The sequence below is a fragment of the Lepidochelys kempii genome, chromosome 1 (genome assembly GCF_965140285.1).
Source record: "Lepidochelys kempii isolate rLepKem1 chromosome 1, rLepKem1.hap1, whole genome shotgun sequence".
NCBI classification, from domain to species: Eukaryota; Metazoa; Chordata; order Testudines; family Cheloniidae; genus Lepidochelys; species Lepidochelys kempii.
The window spans coordinates 28,278,558-28,303,110 of record NC_136380.1 but is presented as its reverse complement, the minus strand read 5'-3'; the positions used below and the strand labels follow the sequence as shown (position 1 = coordinate 28,303,110).

The 24,553-nt window shown below is 41.1% G+C and overlaps 2 protein-coding genes across 12 annotated transcripts in view; one reads left to right on the top strand and one right to left on the bottom strand.

Moving 5' to 3' along the window:
* Positions 1–451: 451 nt before the first annotated feature.
* On the bottom strand, positions 452–19,461 carry BKGD (beta-keto-L-gulonate decarboxylase). 4 transcript variants are annotated; one of them, XM_073337293.2, is made up of 10 exons: positions 18,947–19,453; positions 14,499–14,643; positions 11,165–11,263; positions 9,780–9,853; positions 8,835–8,936; positions 7,334–7,510; positions 6,450–6,599; positions 3,881–3,997; positions 1,419–1,620; positions 452–1,166 (listed from the first exon to the last, which is right to left on the bottom strand). In XM_073337293.2, exons 2-9 carry the CDS (start codon positions 14,554–14,556, stop codon positions 1,447–1,449), a joined length of 951 nt encoding a protein of 316 aa, XP_073193394.1. In that variant the 5' UTR covers positions 14,557–14,643; positions 18,947–19,453; the 3' UTR covers positions 452–1,166; positions 1,419–1,446. The 4 variants fall into 4 exon arrangements, with proteins under 4 accessions (XP_073193394.1, XP_073193375.1, XP_073193385.1 ...); XM_073337274.2 differs by having other exon boundaries at positions 452–1,620; positions 18,947–19,452; XM_073337284.2 differs by lacking the exon at positions 18,947–19,453 and adding an exon at positions 16,006–16,090 and having other exon boundaries at positions 452–1,620.
* The window catches only part of TAF1D (TATA-box binding protein associated factor, RNA polymerase I subunit D), a 27,970-nt gene continuing 22,551 nt past the window's right edge, over positions 19,135–24,553 (top strand). For 7 of the 8 annotated variants that reach the window (XM_073337249.2, XM_073337234.2, XM_078852277.1 and 4 more), the window contains exons 1-3: positions 19,135–19,223; positions 19,971–20,093; positions 22,439–22,720. In XM_073337249.2, the coding sequence (XP_073193350.1) occupies positions 22,458–22,720 (263 nt within the window). In that variant the 5' untranslated portion in view covers positions 19,135–19,223; positions 19,971–20,093; positions 22,439–22,457. The remainder of the gene's footprint in view (positions 19,224–19,970; positions 20,094–22,438; positions 22,721–24,553) is intronic. The other variant, XM_078852275.1, reaches the window with a different exon arrangement.

The window sequence follows — 24,553 nt, the reverse complement described above, 5'->3', positions numbered from 1 at the left end:
TGCTACACAAAGCAGTTTGCACCAGACATTACTGCAGGTTTGCTAGAAAATTGTCCACAACTGGTGCTTGACAGCTTCACCAGCTCTCTTTTCAAGTACTTGTGCTATCCTAAGGCCCAGAACACATGTTCTGTATTTTCTTTATTTCAATTAACACACCATGGGTGTATTGTACTATGTATATGCATTGCTGTTCATATATGTGGCAGGCTGGTGACTATGTAGCTTTAAATTATATGTATGTTAGTGATTTATACATGTGTCTTACTTTCAGTGCATAGCAGGCAGAATATTAAAAAAATATTAAATACACTTCACATCTACATTTTTAGTGTGTTTTTGCTACAAAACACAAAAGAGAAATATAACAAGGCTCAGACTTAAAATGTTAACTCCTAATCAGGGTTTATTCACAGCCTAGAAATATCCCACTTGACAGCAAGTAAGACAGTTTAAATTCAATTCAGTAAAACTTTATTGGCAGGACAAATGACAAATATCAGAGTGTAAAGGGAAAAAAAAAAGAAAAGAAAGAATGCTGACAAAGTGCTCCTGTATTTCAGCCTTATTCAAAACTAGAAACAAACAGGGCCTGATCCTCCAGTCAGCCCACTGTAACTCCACTCGCTTCAATAAAGTTATTCCTCATTTAAACTGGTATGAGAAAATAATCAAGCACACATGGCATGATAGTAACATGAACATTTAAAATCCTAGAAATGGTCCTATGCTTGTTAAGTAGTTAGCTAGCTTATAAGCACCAGTAAAAATGAGAAAAGTCCCTTTTTGACAAGTTTGCATTCACTCACAGTGAAATCAATGGGGGAATTGCCACTGACCCCTGTAGTTGTACGATTGCACCACCCTGTAGTTCTGCTGAGCTAGAAGTTACATGAGTGGAACTACAAGTGCCTTCCTCTTATTTCAAACAAGTTTCTTGTAATTACTGATTAAAATAAGTGGCCAATCCCATTACCCACATATAACCCACTAGGGCACATATAGCTAGAAGGGCACACAGCCATGTCAATATCAGATTCTGAATTGTAGTGTAGTTACATGGTTCTTGATTGGCATCTCTTTTCCTCTTCCATTTAGAATGTGTAGCGCTCATTAATTCAGTGGTGGCGCTCTATAGCCAGAGAAAATCGCCTAGTAATGCCTGCCTAAAGTAATCAATATGGAACAAAATAAATCATTAATACAAACTATTTGGCTTTGATGTTTGTATAAAAATTAAGTTGAATTCAAATAACTATTTCAATCACAAACAAACAATCTAAACTCTGAACGTGTCCCATTCTTTAAAAAGGCTAAGACTGCAATAAAATGCAAACTTTTCATGTGTGTGCTTGATGTCAATTCAAACACTGATCAAATCCAATATTTAATTTTTAAAAATTAATGGCTATCCTTACACTCCAAACTAAGTGTGCATCCATGGATTTAATCTCTCCCAACCATATGAGACTCCTTGGGTCTATCAATACGAAAGAGAAGTTCTGCAGGCAAAAAATATCCCAGATACTGCACACTATCTGGTGTAGTGTCATTGTGGTAGTGTCCTCCTTCGCCATGGTGACTGAAACAATGGGTGTGCTCCACTCGCAGATCAAACCCCTAGAAAAGAGACAAGTTTATGTTATGGGAGCACATTTTCTTTTAAAGAAAGTATTTCAGTAATGCTACAGTATTTTGCAGTTCATGTTGTATTTTTTCTTCCATGGATCTCAGAGTGTTTTACAAACATTTAATTATTTAAAGACTTGCAACGTGAAGTAACCTAGTACTCTCGCTATTTTATAGACTGGTAAACTGAGGCAGAGTCACTTCCTGAGGTCACACTGAGACAGTGATAGAATTAGGAGTAGAATCTAGAAGTCCTGACTCCTAATCCTCTACCCAGCAGTTCTCAACCAGGGGTCTGGGGCTCTCTGGGGGGCTGCAAGCAGGTTTCAGGAGGTCCGCCAAAATAAACCAGAGAGCAGGGCCAGCATTAGATTCCGTGGGGCTCAGGGTAGAAAGGTGAAGCCCAAGCAACTCAGCTTTGCAGGACCCCCTGTGGTGTAGGGTGGCCACAGACAATTGCTCTTCTTGCTACCCCTTAACGTTAGCCCTGGCTTTTAATCTACTAGACACGCAGAAAAACAGTTGTTGTGGCACAGGTGGGCCATGGAGGTTTTCATAGCATGTTGGGGGGGTCCTCAAAGAAAAAAGGTTGAGAGCCCCTGCTCTGCACTACAACACACAACCGTTCTTCCATGCAATCCAGCTGGTCCAAGCCAGGCTCTAGTATGTGTGTTGAGGTAGGGTCTATGGGCCCACAATCAGAGATTAGGGCCCCATTGTGCCACACACTGTACAAACACAACAACAACAACAAAAAAAGATAGTGTCTGGCCCAATTTTGGGAGATAACAGGTAGGTACTGACAGGAGGAAGCACAGGTAACAATAAGATGATAAGGAACGATATGATAAGTGTTGGATTCTGCACACCAGCTGCCTAAATGAAGAAGTTCCCATTGGCACAATGCTATTTGCCTTCTAGAGATATAAGGCATTATTATATTGCAAAAATATTAGTGCGATTAGGCCTAACAGCTAAGTTGGTGGCACGTTGAGACTACTAGCTATTAGGCAAAAATGTATCCATTTTATTATTATTTGTATTACCATAGTACCCAGGAGCCCTCATCACTAGGACCTCACTTTGCTAGGCATTGTGCAATACACATTCCATCTTTTTGTCTGTTTTTCCTTTCTTTTGCATCTTGTCACGCTCAAATTATGAGCTTTCTGGGACAGAGACAGTCTCTGTACAAACAAATCATGCTTAGCACAATGGGCCCTGGTTCTTAATTTCTCTGGGCACTAATTTAATACAAATAAGAAGTAGCAATCATTATATAAAAACAGCACCTACATGTCAGATGCTTTCATTCAGAAGAATATTCCATTAACAGCTGTCGATATATGTCCATTCCTATAATACTCATCACTAGCTTTTGGGAAACTATATGCAATTGAGCACTGGGCCCAAAGACTGCCAAATAGAGACCCAATGGAGTAAGGCACTTGAGTATGTGCAAACCAACACCATGTCCCACTAACGTACCCACCACTTGGCAGAAGTGTTTTTTAAATTGTTATAAATTTGTTTAAAAGATATACAAAATATGGATGGTAATTAGTTTTTCTCCCAAGACTCTTGGTTAACGTATATACTTTAATGTAAATGTAACAATATTCCTAATGATAGGGACACTAGTCTTATTTATAACATGGATTTTCTCATACTTTTAATATTTTTTACTATTGAATTTAGTGCTTGTGAAATATGCTCAGTCTATACTTTGATATCCAAGGCTGTAAGGCTCTGATTTGCTCACACTATAAATACAGTGCAGTGCGAATAGCAACTTCCCCACATAGCACTGCCAAAGTGTCCCAACCCATTTCTGAATGGGCCACATGAAGGTAAGGATAATTCAGTCTCCATCCCCTTTCATTCCTTGGTCTCTCTTCTGAGTGCCAAACAGATGTCCAAATTAATGCAAGTTGTGCTGGTTGTTTTGGGATGCAGACACCTACACACTAAGAACTGGACTGGGAACAAACATTTCACTCTTGTTACTGAACATGCATCAGCATTCAGTCACTATTGACCTGGGTTTAATTCAAACCAGTGAAAAGTGAAAGGCTTAGTTATATTCTATTACCAATCCCCTGAGCCACCCATTCCAACACCTCAAAGACTTTAATATAATCCATAAATAATTCCCATTCTTGAACAGAAAAAAAATAAAAATAAACAAATCCAAGACAGAATCATTACACATCAAGTTAGTAACTCAGACAAACACAAAATAGTGACTTACTGGATCTCTGGAAATTAGTACTGGCTGACAAATCAACGGAGCCCTCATTTCAAAAAAATTGAGCCAATTATTCACTTCCTCGTCAGTGTTTAAAGGACAGGCAGAAAATTCTGGGGGCTATAAAAAAGCATCATCAATTGAATGAAGACACTAGGACCAAAACTTTTCTCGAAGCTACTTTTCTTCACTAGCCCTAAATTATTTTCTGCTCCCTAGTTCTTCTTAACTAGCAAAAGCAGTATCCACAATTGTTTCTCTATTCAGAATGATAAGCTTTTACCCAATGGCTGCCTCCACTGCCATTCCTCGGGTACCAAATGGGGAATTCTTAGAATCAGGTAACCTGTATCCACATGTTACATTTGTCCTATCATGTTGGGATCAGAACTAGGTCAGTTTCAGCTGTGTTTGAACACAGCTGAAACTCACAGGATTCTGGCATGTTTTCTTCAATTGTTGTTCTCAGAAAAAAATCTGTCAGCATCATTAGCCAAACTGTGATTACAATTGTACCAGGAATAGCAATCTAGACCATAATTTTATTATCCCTATCCACTTTAGTCATGGAAATTATAATAGAATTAGGGCTGTCAAGCAATTAAAAAACTGAATCATGATTAATCGCGCTGTTACACAATAATAGAATACCATTTAAATATTTTTGGATGTTTTCTACATTTGCAAATATATTGATTTCAATTACACCACAGAATACAAAGTGTACAGTGCTCACTTTAAATTTTTATTACAAATATTTGCACTGTAAAAAATAGTATTTTTCAATTCACCTCATATAAGTACTGTAGTGCAATCTCTTTATCATGGAAGTGTAACTTACAAATGTAGATTTTTTTTTGTTTATATAACTGCATTCAAAAACAAAACAATGTAAAACTTCAAAGCCTACAAGTCCACTCAGTTCTACTTCTTGTTCAGCCAATATCTCAGACAAACAAGTTTGGTTACAATTTGCAGGAGATAATGCTGCCAGCTTCTTATTTACAATGTCACCTGAAAGTGAGAACAGGCGTTTGCATGGCACTGTTGTAGCCAGTGTCGCAAGATATTTATGTGCCAGATGCACTAAAGATTCATATGTCCCTTCATGCTTCAACCACCATTCCATGAGTCCTTGCTATACAGTTCTCCCCCAAGGAGTTCAGTCACAAATTTAATTAATGCACTATTTTTTTTAATGAGCAACATCAGCATGGAAGCATGTCCTCTGGAATGGTGGCTGAAGCATGAAGGGGCACACGAATATTTAGCATATCTGGCATGTAAATACCTTGCAATGCTGGCTACAGGCGAACGCCTGTTCTCACTTTCAGGTGACACTGTAAATAAGAAGCAGGCAGCAGTATCTCCTGCAAATTGTAACCAAACTTGTTTGTCTGAGATGTTGGCTGAACAAGAAGTAGAACTGAGTGGACTTGTAGGCTCTGAAGTTTTACATTGTTTTGTTTTTGAATGCAGTTATATAAACAAAAAAAAAAATCTACATTTGTAAGTTACACTTTCATGATAAAGAGATTGCACTACAGTACTTGTATGAGGTGAATTGAAAAATACTATTTTTTACAGTGCAAAATAATATAAATGAGTACTGTACACTTTGTATTTTATGTTGCAATAGAAATCAATATATTTGAAAATGTAAATATCCAAAAATATTTAATACATTTCAATTGGTATTCTATTGTTTAACAGTGAGATTAATCGTGATTAATTTTGCGATTAATTTTTTTTGAGTTAATCGCGTGAGTTAACTGCAATTAATCAACAGCCTTGATAATAGAACCTTGATAATAAGCGTTGTGAATACTGTTCCCAATGTGAATACAGCCTAAGGCACACAAATTCAAGACATCTGTTTCAGGAGTGTTCTAGACATGGAGGACTCAGGAATGGTGCTTTTCTCCAAAGGGGAGCACCATTGGTATCATGTTTAGATCCACTTCTTGAAGAGAAAAAAAAAATTCTTCAGAGTAATAGATTTTTTTAAAATTACCCTTTGAATTTTAGGTAGATGAAAGCAGCATTATAAGACGACAGGAATTTCATCTTTGACATTTGATAGGTTTGACAGAGACAAGAATCAGTGGAGACTTGTAAAAATTTAACATTTCAGAAAGTTCTGCTTGTAAAATGGAAAGCGAATTCTGGTAACCATCCAAGCAAATACAATCAGTAAGAACTGTATAGCTATTGCATAAATATATTTAATACTTGTAATAGTTTATAAAAAATTATAAATCTCTAAGTTAAACCATATCTCTGATCATTGTTTAATTGATTTAATTATTTTTCACACTATTCTACTGTTTGTGTGTTTCACCAAGTCCTTATACATCTCCATTTGTTTCTACAGCTTCTTTGTCCCAACAAAAGATGGGAGTATTAGGGTCATGGGATATATAATTTTGGTGTTTTTGTACTTTCCGTTTATCACTTTTCAGAAAGTGCACATTATTGCAAAAAAATTAAGTGCACTAAGTCTTTATATCCTGAACTGTCCTGCATCTTTATCTTTTAGAAAGATAAAGAGCCTGAATCAAGAGCAACTTACCATGATATGAATCTTCGCTTTCCCCTTTTGAATGACAAATGTACCGCCTATCCCGACTGGTTTATCTCCATAGCATTTTTCTATAATTTGTCTCATACAGGTCACAAAGTTATGCTGTCCAGTTCTTCCATTGGCTCTCACTTCAATAACCTGGAGAGTAGACATACATTTATCATGCTTATCACATGCTGTAATGTTTTGTGAATGTTTGCTATGTACATCATGTATTTCAATGCTGCTGTGAAACACTCAACCTTGTATCCTATAATCTTTGTTAAAGTAAGTTCTCTCACAGGTGCTGCTTCCTTTGTATCCTTAAAATATTCAACAGGTTTGGTTTTGTGCATGTAAGAATTTGCTTTTCTGAAGTTCTTTAGTCAGTCACACAACAGGCACAGCACATGAAACAGAGGCGTAAGCTTCCCTCTCCCACCCAACACGCCTCAAACCAGTCATGAAAGAAGAGACTCTCTAGGGATAAAAAGGTTTGTTAAATTTTCATGCACGATTCGGTCGTTGCTTTTCTGTTGAGACCACCTAGTGCCAGTTGTGTTGAGGGAGACACTTGTCCACCAAGAACTGAACTAAGACCACAAACTTCAGTTTACAAAGGCCAATCAAGTTTCAGTCATTATCAACCTGGGCTGGATTACAGTGGGTGATTTAAGGGTGAAAAATTCCATATCCCAGTACCAATACCCTGGGGAATCCACTCCCTCACATCAACTTCATTTTCTTGTGAAGGATATAATTTCCCTTATGTGATTTTTGGCATTAATATTAACATCAGTATTCCCTGAAAGAAAAGGCAGGCCTCAAACAAAGAAGAAGTTTAACTTCAGCTATCACCTACTGAAGAAGTGACATTTTATCCAAATATGCACCTTGCCAGGTTGGCCCTGACTGGCATACAGGTTGGCCAGTAGTCCAAATTCACAGTCACTATATTTCTTGCTGTACTTCTCCAGGAGGCACCCTCCATCTGCAGGATTAATCTGAGCGGTGTAACTTGCATTTACAGCAGGCTTTTGTTCACTCTCAGCTTGAACAACTGGGATAAACTGAAAAGAAGAGAATGTAAAATTGCTTAGTTCTAGTCAGTTGATTTTATTACTGGGTAGATAGCATCCCAAGTTAGGGCCCAATCCTGAGAACTACAACAGAAGTTTCATCTCGCAGGATTAGGTCCATATAGATTAGCAAAGACACAACTATTTTAAAGAAAACTCTCAATTTAAAATTGATTAAGTGTGAAACACATGTATTAAAGCATTTTCTCTTATCTAGGGATTTGGATTCAAGTTCTTGTATAAATAACAGAACACTAAATGGGAAAGTTTCTCAATGAGGCAACCAACTTAATATATCACTGCAAGAGGCCCAGTTTAGTGATGATGACCAGGACTGAGCATTCAGCTTCTGTTAGAAAGCATTGAAATGAAAGAGTTTTCAGGTGGCATTTTCAAAAGTATTCATACTATTAGGTTCCATAGACTTCAATAGAAGCAAAACTAGACCAACTTTGAGTGCTCTTGAAAATATCACCCTTAATGTTGTTGTAAGGCAAGGCCTATAATAATTTAAATGGTTCATTTGACTACTTACTTTTAAAATAAAAGTATTTTCCTATTTTATTTAAATAAGAAAAACATGTAGCGACTTTGAAAGTCTGAGTTACCATTTTTACTACCAAGAGCTAAATTCTCTCACTCCTACTGTGCATCAGGCTGTTAAGATACCAGCTTTCAATTGATTTCGTTTTTTTCTTTGATTGTATTTCACTCACCTAGGAATATGTTTAGTCATGTACTCTTCTTTTAATTAGATGTAGCATTTAGAACATTTTTCACATTACACTGGAGTTTTCCATTCACCTCAAATCAAAACTGCTTTCTTTATCTATTTCACCATGTAGGACAGATCAACTAAATCATGTTTTAACTGCTGATCCTTACCTGACCTTACAGCGTAAGTCTTAAAGCAAAAGCATCTTGAGTAACACAATTTTTTCTCTTGTGCTATTTAAAATGAAGACCAGCATTGGGTATTTAAAGCAGTTTACCACTCAGCTCCTTGGCATCCATTTTTTGCATATTTTTCCTCTTCTCTGGAATTAAAAATGTGATCAGCCAATTACAAATTTCAGTATAGCAACAACTAGAGGCGGTTTCCTCTTAACTCCATAGTAACCATATGCTTCCCTGTAGAATTTATAAACACAAAAATGTGGTTTATTATCCAAGTAATAAGTAACCTTGTCTTTATTATCTTTGTAAAGTGCCATACAAACTTGTGGTGCTACATATGTTATCAGTGTAGAAATGTTTGCTATGTCAATGAAATAATTTTTTGAGAACTTCTGCATGTTTATACATATTTACTGACCTCAGCATTTACTCCAAGAATCCTAGAGGACCCAGCTCCAGCTCCAAGAATGAACGCTCCAGGCAATTCTATTTGCTTTGCAACAGTGTTCAGGTCATAAACCTATACAAGAGACATACATTTATGTACCTTTGACTTTCTTGCCTTGTAATTCTCATCTCAGCTACATTCCACTGCAATTTCTTGATGATTTTATCCAAATGCCATTATTATTTATTTGTACAGATTGGTTTGAACACAGTCCCCAAATCCAAACAGCATTGGCATCTGGTCAAGTTCAAACTTAATGACTTGGGCACATATCCACTTATTTGCTGGACTGCAGTGTCTTCTTGCACAAGCTTGGCCCCATCCTGTCTAAGGGCCAAATTACTCTCTCTGTGCAAGTGACATTGTTTAAAGCAAAAAATGAAAATATCCTTAAGTGATGTCACATAAAATCAGATTCTGGCAGGTCCCATGCTCTACCAAAAGAGAATGCATTAGCAAGTATTAATGTGAACTCTACTTTAGCCTATACCGACCCCATACACAGACTGTTTTTACAAACAATAGTAATAATCAGCATGAAGGGCCATGGCTAGATAGCATACAATACATAAACATACAGATCATGCCATGGACTCTAAGTAATTCCCTCCAACATCCTCTGTGGCTTCTGTCAGACAGCTTTTGAAAAAACAGCCACATACTATTTAGCAGGTACCAGAAGAGGGACAACTTTTGCATGCAGTTTCTGCTGTGGGATTTCTGACATGTTCTTATGTTCAGCACAGGCCAGGATGCTTGGCCCATAATGCTTTTGCAATGTAAGCCTATTTTTACAAATGGAATCCTGCAGCTTTCATTCGTCAGTGTTCGCCAGGATAGTATTTTAAAATAGGACTACATATGCTTCTTTCTTTGGCAAATGCACTAAAAAGCCAGGACTGTAAATTAACTCACTTTATCTTTTTGTACAAGAGGCACAAGGTAAGGAACACCTCCCACATCTGCTATTCTAGGCTTCCCACAGATTCCTGGAACAAGAATAAGGCAAGTTAGCTCGTCAAGAGAATCCGTCTAAAGTTCTCTTTGGGTACTGGAAGCATAATAAGACAAAGAATTTGTTCCTCAAAAGCTTCCTTTAAGTGTTCAGAAAGTCTTTTAAATCAGGGGTTCTTAACCTTTTTCTTTCTGAGCCCTTTCTCCCCCCCCCCCCACACCCATGCTTTAAAAACTCCATAGCCCACCTGTGCTACAGCAACTGTTTTTCTGCATACCCTGTGGATTAAAAGCCAGGGCTGGTGTTAGGGGTAGCAAGCAGGGCAACTACTTGGGGCCCCAAGCCACAGGGGTCCCTGTGAAGCGAAGTTGCTTGGGCTTCAGCCTCGCATGGTAGGGTTTGGGCTTCTGTTTTCTGCCTGGGCCCCTGCGAGTCTAATGTTGGCCTTGCTCTTTGGTTTATTTTGGAGGACCCCCTGAAACGGCTCGCAGACCCCCAGGGGGCCCCGGACCACAGGTTAAGAACCTCTGTTTTAAATCACCATTTTTTTTTCTGAGTACTAAGATAAATTGGGGTTCTACAAATTTATGTAAAGTAGGCCTGAATTGGAAGAAAAACATACATAAGGTAGGTTTCAGAGTAGCAGCCGTGTTAGTCTGTATCCGTAAAAAGAAAAGGAGGACTTGTGGCACCTTAGAGACTAACCAATTTATTAGAGCATAAGCTTTCCATGAGCTACTGCTCACTTCATCGGATGCATTCAGTGGAAAATAAGGTAAGGGCTCACTTCTAAAAGCTAGCTAGCCAGCCTGTTTCAAAAGTAGTACTGTTCTACAAGCACTCACAAATCTGCTAGGCAACAATTGAGGAACACTGGTTCTCCAATGAGGCATAGTTCATAATGTCATCATGCAAAGACAGCAGAAGGTACAGATATAAAAATGCTTTCACCTATCTTGTGTAGGGACAATGGTGGGAGTTTAAATAAACAGAGACTGAGCTCATTATTAGAAAGAAGTTGAATAGCAAGACAGTACTTGGTATCTACATAGCCCCTTCAATCTGAGGATGTCAAAACCCTTAACATACAATAGAGAATTAAACCTGTTCAACTCATTTTACAGATGAGGAACAATGATGCAGAGCACTTGAGTGATTTGTTCTAGTCAGGTCACATCCAGCCAGTGGCAGAGCCAAGAATAAGACACGGCTCTCCTACCTCCCAGCCTTGTAGCTTATCCACAAGACCATTCTTCCTCTGCCATCATCTTCAAGAGTTTCTAATTATGACGAATCAGCTACGAAATATTGGCAGTCATAGCTTATGGTTAGAACAGTATGTTACCTTTAACAGGGAAATTGAAGGGATCATGAGTCAGATCAGGGCATTCTACTACAGAGACCTGGACATCAGCAAAGTTCTCTGTAAGCCCATTCTGCAGGACTAGAATAGAGTAAAAAAAAAAAAAAAAAAAAAATTATTAGTGAGACATTAGCTAGAGTTTGGCAAGTAATACACCAAATAAAACACATATTTTAAGGTGCCAATTCAGCAAGATACATAAGCACATGTGTCACTTTAAACACATGAGCAATTCCATTAACTTAAGTAAGGCTAGTCACAAGCTCAAAGTTACGCATATGTTAATTACCTCACTGAATCAGGGCCTCAGAGAGGAATAAATCCTTTTCTGCTAACCTGTCATATTGCTGAAGGACAGAAGGTTCTATTTTTTCTTTTTTTACACGATGAGGACTGGGGGGTTGGATAGGTGTGGGAGTCCCGGGGGGCCTGTCAGGGGGCGGGGGTGTGGACATGGGTCGATGCAGTCAGGGAGCAGGGGGAGTTGGATAGGGAGTGGGGTCCTGGGGGTGCAGTTAGGGGTGGGGGATCTCGGGAGGGGGTGGTCAGGGGACAAGAAGCGGGGGGGGGAGGGGTTGGATGGGTCAGAAATTCCGAGGGGGACAGTCAGGGGGCAGGGGCCAGGCTGTTTGGGGAGGCACAGCCTTCCCTACCTGGGAAGAAAGTTCTTCCATCAGCATAATAAAAAACACCTCTGCAAGTAGCACAAGCTATGTTGGCAGGAAAAGCTCTCCCACTGTGAACAGTGCTATGTCATTGTAACTTATGTCACTCAGAGGGGGTTTATTCAAGTTCACACTTAACCCATTCCTGGATTTGGCTTTATTGATAGGCTGAATTTTATCTTCTGTTGTTGGGTCTATGTTTTCTCCTTAGGCCAGACTGTTTCTAGGGCTTCCTGAAGGATTTCCCTGTCTCCGCCCCTTGTCCCCCTGTTCAGAGATTCATACTGTGATGGGTTCGGTCACAGAGACCCCCTTGGGACTGTCACCTGATGTGCCGAGACTACCTCTGAGCCTGTTTTCTCTGCCAGTTTGGGCCTCCAGAACCCTGTCTTGTTGAGCCAGACACGCCAGTCTGCTCCAACACAGACCCAGGGTCTGAACCACACACCCCAAACCTGCAGGCTTAACTGAAAACAGCTTAAATGCTCCTGTCTTCAGCACCCAGACACCCAGCTCCCAATGGGATCCAAACCCCAAAGGAATCCATTTTACTCTGTATAAAGCTTATACAGGATAAACTCATAAATTGTCCGCCCTCTGTAACACTGATAGAGAGATATGCACAGCTGTTTGCTCCCCCAGGTATTAATTATTTACTCTGGGTTAATTAATAAGCAAAAAGTAATTTTATTACATATAAAAAGTAGGATTTAAGTGTTCCAAGTAATAACAGACAGAACAAAGTAAGTTACAAAGCAAAATAAAACAAAACATGCAAGCCTAAGCCTACTACATTTAAGAAACTGAATACACGTAAATCTCACTCTCAGAGATGTTCCAATAAGCTTCTTTCACAGACTAGACTCCTTTCTAGACTGGGCCTAATCCTTTCCCCGGTACAGTCCTTGTTCCAGCTCAGGTGGTAGCTAGGGGATTTCTCATGACTGCAGCCTCCTTTGTTCTGTTCCACCCCCTTATATAGCTTTGGCACAAGACCGGAATCTTTTGTCTCTCTGGGTCCCCACCCCTTCTTTTAAATGGAAAAGCACCAGGTTTAAGATGGATTCCAGTACCAGGTGACATGATTACATGTCCTGTGAGACCCCAAGCCTTCATTCTTCCTGGCCTGACTCACAGGAATGCTTGCAAGTAAACAGAGCCATTTACAACCAATTGTCCTAGTTGATGGGAGCCATCAAGATTCCAAACCACCATTAATAGCCCACACTTTGCATAGTTAAAATAGAGTTCAGAGTAACACTTCATATTTCTAGCTTCAGACACAAGAACGATACATTCATACAAATAGGATGAACACACTCAGTAGATTATAAGCTTTGTAAGGATACCTTACAAGAGACCTTCTTCATAAATCATATTCCAGTTACATTATATTTACACTCATAAGCATATTTCCATAAACATATGGAGTGCAGCATCACACATACCCACCTCTCTTCTAGCCTGGTGGAGTTAAAGCCATTTGCCATAATGAGTCAGCAAAATTTACTTAGCAGCGTTATGTGAGGTTTTAACTCCTGCTAGGTGAGTGGATCAGTAAGGAAGCTCTGAAAGGATCTCCACTGAGTCATTCCCCAAAGGTTGATGAGAGAGAGAGAGAAAATAAAAAGCAAGACAAAACTTTGGGTATGACGGCCCAGCCAGGAAGGGGAAACTGATTTCCACTCTACTTCTCCTGCTGCTGATGTAGTGACAAATTCAGCCTCCTGATCCTATCCTGGTTGCTCTCCAAGTGCTCCACCCCATCTCGCCCCCGATCCTATTGCAACTCCTCACCCCTCCCTGCCAAGCATTCAGCTCTGTGGGCAGCACCGGTTCAAGAGGCTGTGATCCTGGCACTGCTCCAATCAGAACACATAGTGGGTAAAAGTAGCACTCCCATGCAACCAGGAGGTTCTTGCCAAGATCTCAATCTTGCAATTTTTTGAAGCTGCAAAGTAATGTGGGATGCAAGTGGGACTAGCAAGGTCTCAGTTGGAAGAAAAGCAACTGCGAACCATTGGGTATATGTCCAAAAGTGTTCACGGTGGTGGCTATCCATTAATCTTATAACCTTTAGCCCAGTGGTTATGGCACTTGCCTCTCATGTAGAACATCCAGGTTTGAATCCCTACTCTGGAACCTAGACTTGAATTCAGGTTTTCCCTCCTCCAAGTCCTACATTCATCTCCTACCTCCCAAGTGAGTGCCTTAATCAAGTGGTTAAAGAATTGTTCTGGCTCTCTTTGGCCCAATGAATATTAAGTTTATGTTTATAAAGTGGAACAGCTTCAACAGGAGAGATTATGAGCAACCCTTTCCAAAACAGTCTGTAGCCCAGTGGCCAGGATACTTCCCCAGACAGGTGGATCCGAGTTCAAGTCCCTACTCCAGAGTAGGGATTCAATTATGGGGTCTCCCATTTCCCAAGCAAGTGTCCAATCATTGGGCTGAAGGTTATAAATGGGATAGATGCACAGACACAGTTTGCGGTCTTAGAATAATTCAGATGGGAAAAACTGTATCAGGTCAAAGCCAGCCTCTACCCAGCTCTATTTAGGACACAGGAGCAAACAGCACAATGCAAAATTTAGTTATTTGTCATTTCTTATAGCAACAACTTCCATAACACTATAAATTGCATTACTTACCCCCAGAAAGTTCCTCTAGACTTGGGACATAAAGAGCAAACTTTTCAACTTTGGTCATTTTCTATTTCTTTCCACAAACTGGACAACTGATTTATAATTCTCAGTGCCTAGTGTACTCTGATCTCTTCAGTAGAGACTTACTGATCTGTGAACAAACATAATGGTTTACTGATTAAAAAGGGCTTGCACAGCTGCATCCTACTTTTTGATATGTAGGGTTTTCCACCACAGTTTCAATTGTTACCTCTGTTCCCCTAAAAAAAACAACCTAGGGTCACACTTGTATTAGTTTTATTACAATGCAGCTGTTAGGTCAGACAGAAAAGGGAAGGAGCTTATTTATACACTGCATTTATACCCCTATGTACCCACATGCTTACACAGGCGGAGAGTTACCGGAGACAGCATGGGAAGCCAAGAAGCCAAAGCGTGGTAGATCTGGTGTATCTGCCTGCAGTCACGGATCTAGGCTGGTGAGCAAGTCAAGGAGCAGCAGCTTGTGTGCGCGGCTGGTTCCTTTTATTTTGGAACTGGGTGCTCCTGTCACGTACACTGAGTTTTTCTTCTGTGTCTGTCACTGAGAAGCATTCCCAGTCCCTGTTCCTTTCATGCATCTTTTCTTTACAGCACTCCGTGATTGCCTTCTCAGGGCAGATTATATCAGACACACCTGGCTCCTTTCTCCTTGCAGTTCCTCTCTGCCCAGTCTCCCCCTACACTTCCTTGTTCACACCCCCTTATCTTCCACACACACACTCCCTTGTTCACACTCTCTCTGATTGCTTTATGGGATATTACAAAGCTTGGCAGTTCATACAAGTTGTCAAGGTTCCTCCCCCACTCTGAACTCTAGGGTACAGATGTGGGGACCTGCATGAAAAACCTCCTAAGCTTATCTTTACCAGCTTAGGTCAAAACTTCCCCAAGGTACAAAATATTACCCCCGTTATCCTTGGAATGGCCGCTACCACCACCAAACTAATACTGGTTACTGGGGAAGAGCTGTTTGGACGCGTCCTTCCCCCCAAAATACTTCCCAAAACCTTGCACCCCACTTCCTGGACAAGGTTTGGTAAAAAGCCTCACCAATTTGCCTAGGTGACTACAGACCCAGACCCTTGGATCTTAAGAACAATGAACAATCCTCCCAACACTTGCACCCCCCCTTTCCTGGGAAATGTTGGATAAAAAGCCTCACCAATTTGCATAGGTGACCACAAACTCAAACCCTTGGATCTGAGAACAATGAAAAAGCATTCAGTGTTTTACAAGAAGACTTTTAATAAAAAATAGAAGTAAATAGAAATAAAGAAATTCCCCCTGTAAAATCAGGATGGTATATATCTTACAGGGTAATTAGATTCAAAAACATAGAGAACCCCTCTAGGCAAAACCTTAAGTTACAAAAAAGATACACAGACAGAAATAGTTATTCTATTCAGCACAATTCTTTTCTCAGCCATTTAAAGAAATCATAATCTAACACATACCTAGCTAGATTACTTACTAAAAGTTCTAAGACTCCATTCCTGTTCTGTCCCCGGCCAAGACGACTACAGACAGACCCCTTGTTCCTCTCCCTCCTCCCAGCTTTTGAAAGTATCTTGTCTCCTCATTGGTCATTTTGGTCAGGTGCCAGCGAGGTTACCTTTAGCTTCTTAACCCTTTACAGGTGAGAGGAGCTTTCCCCTGGCCAGGAGGGATTTCAAAGGGGTTTACCCTTCCCTTTATATTTATGACACAAGTGGTAACTTGAAAAGGTTACAGAGCTTGCAAAGGTTACAAAACTTAAAAGGCTGTGGTAACAATAACTGAAGTTACAATAAGGTTGCAGACCTTAATGTTACAAGTTACAGATCTTACAATCCCATTTGAGCGGCGGCTTTACAAAACATTAAGAATACATAAACTACAGTAGACTAGACTTTTTGCTTCAAGTGAGATTGATATGTATATGCTTATAATGCTAATTTCCTCATATGTTTTGGAATGACAACATGCATAGCATACAGTTCTAGAGAGAATTCAGAGCACTGTATCCATAAAGACTTAGACCCAAGCCTGTAACTGGGTCTGTGTAATCAGGCCCCTGACTTCAAAGGGCTCTGCATACCTGCAGCTGTTTGCCCAGGTGGAGCCAGTTATAAGATTGGGGCTTTAATTTGTTTTGCTGTGAAAGCTTCGTAAGGGGCATAACTTGTCACACATTAACCATCAACTTCTGCACGATGCAAGTTTTAATTAAAAAAACATGTTTCCAGTCTTTATGGTCATCAATATTACTTTTCAAAAGTGAGCCCATAGTCTTCCTGAGTCCGCAGACACACAGGGGCACAGCAAAGATCAAAGAGTGGGGAGAGGGAGGTGAGCATACTTTATAGCAACAATTTCCCAAGTGAAAGGAGAAAGCTGCTCTCTAAGGGCTGATCCAAAGCTCAGTGAAGTCAATAAAATACTCTGATTGACTTCACTAGGCTTTAGATCACATGACTTTTCATCACAGAACAAGGAAATCAGAAGGGAGCAGAACAGTGATTCCCCACCACCCCTATGAAAAACCTGTATTCTTCACCCCAATAAAAGTAGCAAAAATTAAGTTACTGACTTTTTTCAACTTTCTCTTCCTGACCAATGCCTTCAGTAGCCAAGCTGTTTGGGGGATTGTTAGCTGAGGGGGCACAACCCTTGGGAAGCTGGATGTGTCTGATTGACTGGGCTTCTGCTGAAAAGTCAGCTGAAATGTTTTCCTCTCCTACGCTGCAGAAAGCAACTCAGGAGGAGCTGTATCTCCTTCAGCAGGTAGAGGATTCCCTTACCTTCTCAGGTCAGGAGTTGACAGCTCAATAATTATTAGAGTTGATAGGTAGTGTAATACAAAGCCAGGAAAGCACTCAAAGGGTAAACAAATATGTAGCTTGTGTTTGAGGTGGTGGGGGGAAAAATCCAGCGTGGAATGAAAAAGTGTGAGGGGGTATTTAGCCAGAGCAATTAACCAACTAGATGACTTTAGTAGCAACGTTTTGAATGGACTTGAAAGGGGGCCAGATTGTTCCATAGGTTGACTCTGCGCTGTGTGAAAAAATACTTCCTTTAGTTTGTTTTAAATCTGCTGCCTATTAATTTCATTTGGTGACCCCTAATTCTTGTGTTATGATAAGGAGTAAACAACACTTCCTTATTTACTTGCTCCACACCAATTGTGATTTTCATATCCCCCTGAGTCATCTCTTTTCCAAGCTGAAAAGTCCTAGTCTTATTAACCTCTTCTCCTATGGAAGCGGTTCCATACCCGAATCATATTAGTTGCCCTTTTCTGTACCATTTCCAATTCTTTTTTTGAGATGAGAAAACCAGATCTGCACGCAGTATACAAGATGTGGGTGTACCATGTTTTATAGAGGTAATATGATTTTTTTAACCAAATTATTTATCCCTTTCCTAATGATTTCGCAACATTCTATTAGCTTTTTTGACTGCCATTGCACATTGAGTGGAAGTTTTCAGAGAACTATTCACAATGACTCCAAGATCTCTTTCTTGAGTAGTAACAGCTAATTTCGACTCCATCATTTTATATGTATAGTTGGGATTATGTTTTCCAGTGTGCATGACTTTGCATTTATCACCATTGAATTTCATCTGCCATTTTATTGCCCAGTCACCCAGTTTTGTGAAGTCTCTTACAAAACATAAAAGCAAAGTTTCAAATGAGAATTACTCAGTTCTGAAAGTGAGTGGATAGGTGAATAAACATGCCCAGACGGTAAGGTTAATGCCTCATATAAAGAAAAGGAGGACTTGTGGCACCTTAGAGACTAACATATTGATTTGAGCATAAGCTTTCGTGAGCTACAGCTCACTTCATCGGATGCATTCAGTGGAAAACACAGTGGGGAGATTTATATACACAGAGAACATATTTCACATATAAAGTGAACAAAGTACATTATATTAACATCTGCAGTCTCCTGGTTCCATTTAAGCCTACTTCTGAGAAATAACAAACCCTTAGTAGCAATCACAGCCTCACACACGCTCTTTTAAACCTTTGCCAAAAGGGGAGCTCCCGTGACGGAAGCAGGCAACTAACGGGCTGTGGGAAGGGTAGCGGCGCTAATGCAGGAGGTCATCTAGTCCAACCCCTGCTCAAAGCAGGACCAATCCCCAGCGTTTGCCCCAGATCCCTAAATGGCCCCCTCAAGGATTGAACTCACAACCCAGGGTTTAGCAGGCCAATGCTCAAACCACTGAGCTATCCCTCCCCCCCTTCAGGAGGTCACTTCCCGATTAGCCTTGCCCTTTCCCCCAAAGCCACCGCTTTCGGACACAAACAGCGCCCCTGGCCCGGCGGGGGTAAGGAACCGCCCAGCACGGGGTAACTGGGCCAGCCTCCCTACCCGCGCCATGGCGATCAGCCGGCTTCAGCCGCCGGCCGCTGTGCTACTTACCAGAGCGCGGGCGGGGGAGGGGCTCCGCGGCGCTCCTGCCCCGCGGCCGGGCTCTGTCTGCGCGCGCGCACCAGGCTCCCGTACAACGCTGGGGAGGGAGAGAGAGGCAGCAGCCCTCAGTGCCTCTCCTAAGATGGCGCTCGCGGACAGCCCCTCTGCTCCCTTCTTCCCATCAGGCCAGCCAGCTCTCGCGAGATCAGGTGCGCTATTTAAGAAACCAAACAGCCGTTGAGCGGCCTTTGCCTTGGCCTCCCAGAGAGCGTGGAGAGGGCGGAGGGTGAGTCTTGTGTGAGGGTCGCTTCCTCTATCCGGAGCCATCCGCGGCGCTGGGCCGGGCGGGGACCTTCACGGGGAGGGTCCAGGGCTTGGTTGGTGGGAGGTCATCGATTAGCTGCGGCAAGTTCTTGGGGTCTAAATGCAGCCCCGCGCCGCTCTAAGGGCTTGGGGGGCTGGGCGGTGTCTCCGTCCTTGGTCCCTCCCCGCCCCAGGGCCGGTGGGGGGCGGGCGCCCCCCCCCCTTGGCTCGGCAGCAGCATGGGATAAGGCGCGCGCTCGCCGAAGCGCCTACTAATGGTCTGGCCCGCTCCCCTGCTAATGGTACGGCTCGCCCCCCGAGAGAGGCGTCCCCTCCCCCGGCCAGGCGCCTGGGCGCTCCCTCCACGCGGAGGCACCCGGCCGAGTGACCAGAGCGCGGGGCCGGGGCGGGTGTCGGGTTCCTCCGTTCCCTGCGCTGCCGTGGGCTCGCTGGGGCGCGGGGCAAGCCCTTCACGTTGCTGTGCCTGCTGGACTGACTCACGTCTGAAATGCTCCTGACAGCATGTGGGTGTAATTAGTACCGTGTGTACAGCGGGAGGCTGGCTGACTGCACGGTGCTGTAGAAGTGGAAAGACCGCAGCAGTTTTCAGAAGGAGTTGTGTTTTTAATCAATTTGTGGGAGGAAACACAAACCCCCTGTTACAGCAACACGAGGATTTTGGGGAAAACTCTCAAATGTTCACTTTTTAACCCTATTATTTCTGTGGCAGGAGAGGTGGTGCTGCTAGTTGTCTGCAGCAGGGATCAGCCCTTGCCATGTTAGGGCAGGGAGAAAACGGGTGTTGTGGAACTGCATGAAAAAGTCTGACGTTTCTGCATGTTTGTATACACGTGTAAGTTTGAAAGCACCATAGTTAAGCCACTGGTGTGCTGTGACTACCCATTATTTTTCTGTTACATTGTGACCCCTCTCTGTTGTTGTGTTTTCACTTGATGTACCTCATCTTCTACTTGGATTGTAAACTAGACTGTGTCTTTATTAGGAGTACAATGACTAGCACATTGGGGTCCTGGTTTCTAGTAGAGGCCTCTAGGTACAATAGTACCAATAGTAATGTTTACGACTCTGGAAACATTTTTCACCAGTTATGAACTCCATGCTTAACACTTATCAAAGGGGTAGCCACTTTAGTCTGTAGCCACAAAAACAACAAGGAGTCTGGTGGCACCTTAACAGATTTATTTGGGCATAAGCTTTTGTGGGTAAAAAGCCGACTTCTTCAGATGCATGATGCTACTAAAATTAACAGTGCAGTTGTACCCAGTTGCCCTAACTGGGTAGGGCCCAAATATTGTGTTAGATGCAATAAGAGATGAGCTCTTCTCAAATGCTTAAAATTCTATTAGCTGAGATACACAAACAAGATATCAAACCTAGTCACATTTTTAAACTAAACTGCACCATCTCACTTCCCAAACTTTATTCAGGAGCTCCATCTGCCTACTACACCATCATTCCAGTATGCCCTTCTTTCATCTTTCTTACCCTGCGGGGTTAAAAAAGAAAAAAGCTTGTAACACCATTGAGGAAGTTTTTTCCTTACAGTTTGGAAGTCATTTTTCTGTGGAAAAATGACAGTTATATACTGATGAGATCATTGCAATGATCTTATCTCTGGGGGGTCTTGAGTATTATAGGTAGTTAAATTAATGTATAGTTTATTCAACTTTCTATAGATAAGTTTACACTTTTTTAAAAGCTTCATGTAGTAGCAAACACTGCCAGTATTAATTTTTAGTATTGTTACAAATTATTTGAGCTATCACAAGAGAAAGCAAAAAGTACCTGCACAGAAGAAAAAGCACCTTTTGACCTTAACTGATTTAATGTTTACTTTTCTTGTACAGATCACTTTTCTACTGTTGTCCTTTGTCAGGGAAAATTCCTAATACAATTCCCTAAATGTCTTAAACTAGCCAAAGCAGATCCTACTTCCTACATCAACTTTTCCCTTTATCTGCAGGGATTGCAAATGCGTGTGGCTCCCCCTTTGGCATCACAACCCTGCACTCCTAACATTCTTTATTTCAGTAGTTAGCAGTTAACAGCAGATGCTGAAGGCTGGCACACTTTTTGCCAATGTCAACTGCTGATATTCGCCTGAGATCTGTACATGTACATGTAACAATGTTCAGACTACTTATCCAGCTTATTGGGTTAAACTTTAGGAGTTTGATCTAGTAGGGATGAGGCTTTCCAGTATGCCTGGTGGAGGGAAGGAGTGAACAAATCAATAGGACTTGTCTACTCTTTACTCCAGCAGGTGCTTTGGAAAACCTCACTCTTGAATTTTAATCCCTGCTTGCAACATGCATTGTCCATTGTTTTGGGTATGTCTCACCTCTCTGCCTCAGTTTTTTCATCCATAAGACGAGAATACTTTCCTATATCAGTGCTGTTATGAGACTAATTGGATGTTTGCAGAGCACTCTTTGGGACACAACTAAATATTGTTAAAAGTACACACTTTTTTAAACATTACAACTTTTTTGAAATATCGCTGGGAAATATAATAGGTGATTATCTGCAAAAACTTTTATTTACTGCTCCAAAAAACCTGAATGCTCAATATTGGGGCAGTGCAGGAAGGATATTTTATACTACACCCTGAAGATTTTTAATAAAATATTTTTTTGCACAAAATGTCTTAGAACTGAGTTATTTGTAATAATTTTGCAGAATCCTAAAGGATGGGTTATGTCCACCTTCTTATCTTAATACTAATGTTTTTCAAACTAGTCACTGCATACACTATGCATGTTGCAGTTATTTGGTTGCAGGTGAAGAAAATTAGTGTTATACCCTACATAGCTGAAAGCTGATGGTTATTCTGAACTTTAATACAAAGTAGCTTGACGTTCACCTGAATCAGTCTCTCAGATGTGCAAATAGTTAAGGGAGTGGTTCTCAACTGATTACACATTGTGGGCTGCATATGTGGCCTGCAGTGTGTTACCTGGGCTGCAGGGACTGGGCAGGGCAGCCTGGACCCCTGCAGTGCTGGGTCGGCTGGCTGCCCACTCTGCCCCATCTGCGTGAGGCCAGCTGGGAACCTGACAGACCCCGCACATGGGCTGGCCTTGTGCTAATTGGGCCACGGGTTGAGAACTGCTGACCTAAGTGTAACCAAAAAAACCCCTGCTGATTGATCCTTTATTGAATATTTTTTTATTTTAGAACAAATTGAAAGCTCAGAATGACTGATACTGATGAAGCCAAGACTTCAGCTTTTGACCACTTTGAAGATTCCCAAGATCTAATATGTATGCCGCAAGAACAACAGTCTAATGTGCATAAACATGCAACTGCAAGGAATTCATGTTTAGGCTCTGCACAGAAAGATTCTGTATGTGAAAATTCTTCACAGGAATCCTACACCAGTGGTAGATCTTCCAAATGTTTCACCCACTTGACCACTGTCCCAACCAATGCCTTGCTGGAGGACAGCGATTCAGAGACGTGAGTTTTTTTTCCCCCTCCTAAGCTACACGTCTGGTAAAACAGACTGAATGTTCTAAATCTCTTAAAATCCCAAAGTCAGGTGTATGAGATCTTGATTGAAAACAAACAATTCATGCTGCTGACTTCTGTTTAGGATGATGTACTTGGGTTGGTGCATATGCAGTACAGTTAAACCTCAGTTACAATCTGACCATTCAACCACAAACCTTATTTGGAACCAGAATTACACAATCAGGCAGCAGCAGATACAAAAAACAAATACAGTAAAGTACTGTGTTAAATATAAACTATGAAAAAAAGGGAAAGCAGCATTTTTCTTCTGCATAGTAAACTTTCAAAGCTGCATTAATTCAATGTTAAATTGTAAACTTTTGAAGGAACAACTTCAGAACAACTTTTGTTCAGTTATAAATATTTCAGAGATACAAACAACCTCTATTCCTGAGGTGTTCGTAACTCTGAGATTCTACTGTTCATTTGAGTGATTTTGGGGGGGAGGGCTGTTTCTTTGTTAGTTCCCCACATGTGTTAGGCAAGTATTTTACAAACACAGGAAGACAGACTTTGTCCCAAAGAGTGAATCGTCTAAATATCCTATGTAATTAGTTATCTAGGATACCCTAGAACTCCTAACCCATGTCATATCTACTTTGGCTTGAAAGACTTCATAGATCTACCTGCCACAATTCCTCCATGGAAGTAATAAAAAATAAAGTCAATATATTGACTTTCTGTTGGAATTTTTTCTTAACTCCCTTCCAGTTTTGCTCTTTTGGGGCCATTTTTTATTTAAACAAACCATATGGTGATGGGTACCAGGAATTCAGTCTTTATTCGCCTGCATTTTAAGCTGGTTTTAATGATTTATTAAACAATATCATTACCCTTTGAATTACCTCTTTTGGTTAGGCAACATTATTAAGGCTCTAGGACTAAAATTCCACCTGGCTTTTTTCAGTTGGATATAAATTTTTTTTAAAGGCTTGCAAATACCTCATAAACTTGCTTTTAAAAAAAGTCAGCAACTTTCCAGTAACAATCTAGTGCTTGTACTTGAGTAGTAAGGAAGTGACTTTCAGTTCCAGTATTCTGTTGCTCTGTAGTTCCTTGCATCCAAAGTCTTCCATAAATAGTGCATCTGATTCTGTCACCCTGTATCTTGTGTAGGCAATCCTAGTGCAAAAGTAGGAGCAAAATTTTGGATTTGGTAGCACTTGTCATTGTGCAGATTGACTACACAAGGTTTTGGTAAGAGAATTCAGCAAAGAAATCTGTGATAGGTCTGTGAGATAGAGAAGTGTGGCTGTTCTCTAGCTGGGTTATGTGAAAAACGGGATGGCTTACCCAAGGTCAGTCAGTCACTGGCAAAGCTGCAAGTATGGAGTATAATCCAGGAGCCGGGGCTACCAGCCTCTTCATCCAAACCATTAGTCAGAGATTATTTCAAAGTAGCTTTACAGTGGGCATTTACTACTGAACTAGATATTTTTTTGTGTAAGCAGGTTAAACCAATTTTAACAGTTACAGAAATGAAGTTGCCCTAGTATCATAGCCTTTCTCTGCAGGGTGGTAGCAACCAACAAAAAGCTAAGGAGAGCCATTATATAGAATTTTTAAGGTACAAGCAGAAGTTGGTTGTGGCAAGAAGTCTTACCTCTTAAACTTTAAGAATATGGTGGAGAAGAGGTTCTCAAACCAAATTGTGGTGTACCTTGGGGGAGGTAAGTGTGCACCCAGGGAGGTGCTAGTTCTCAAACTGCATCTCCTCCTTTTGCACACTAACATTCGCTAGTGGCTTGCTGCAGCAGTGCTGAACCCTTCTTACTGGGG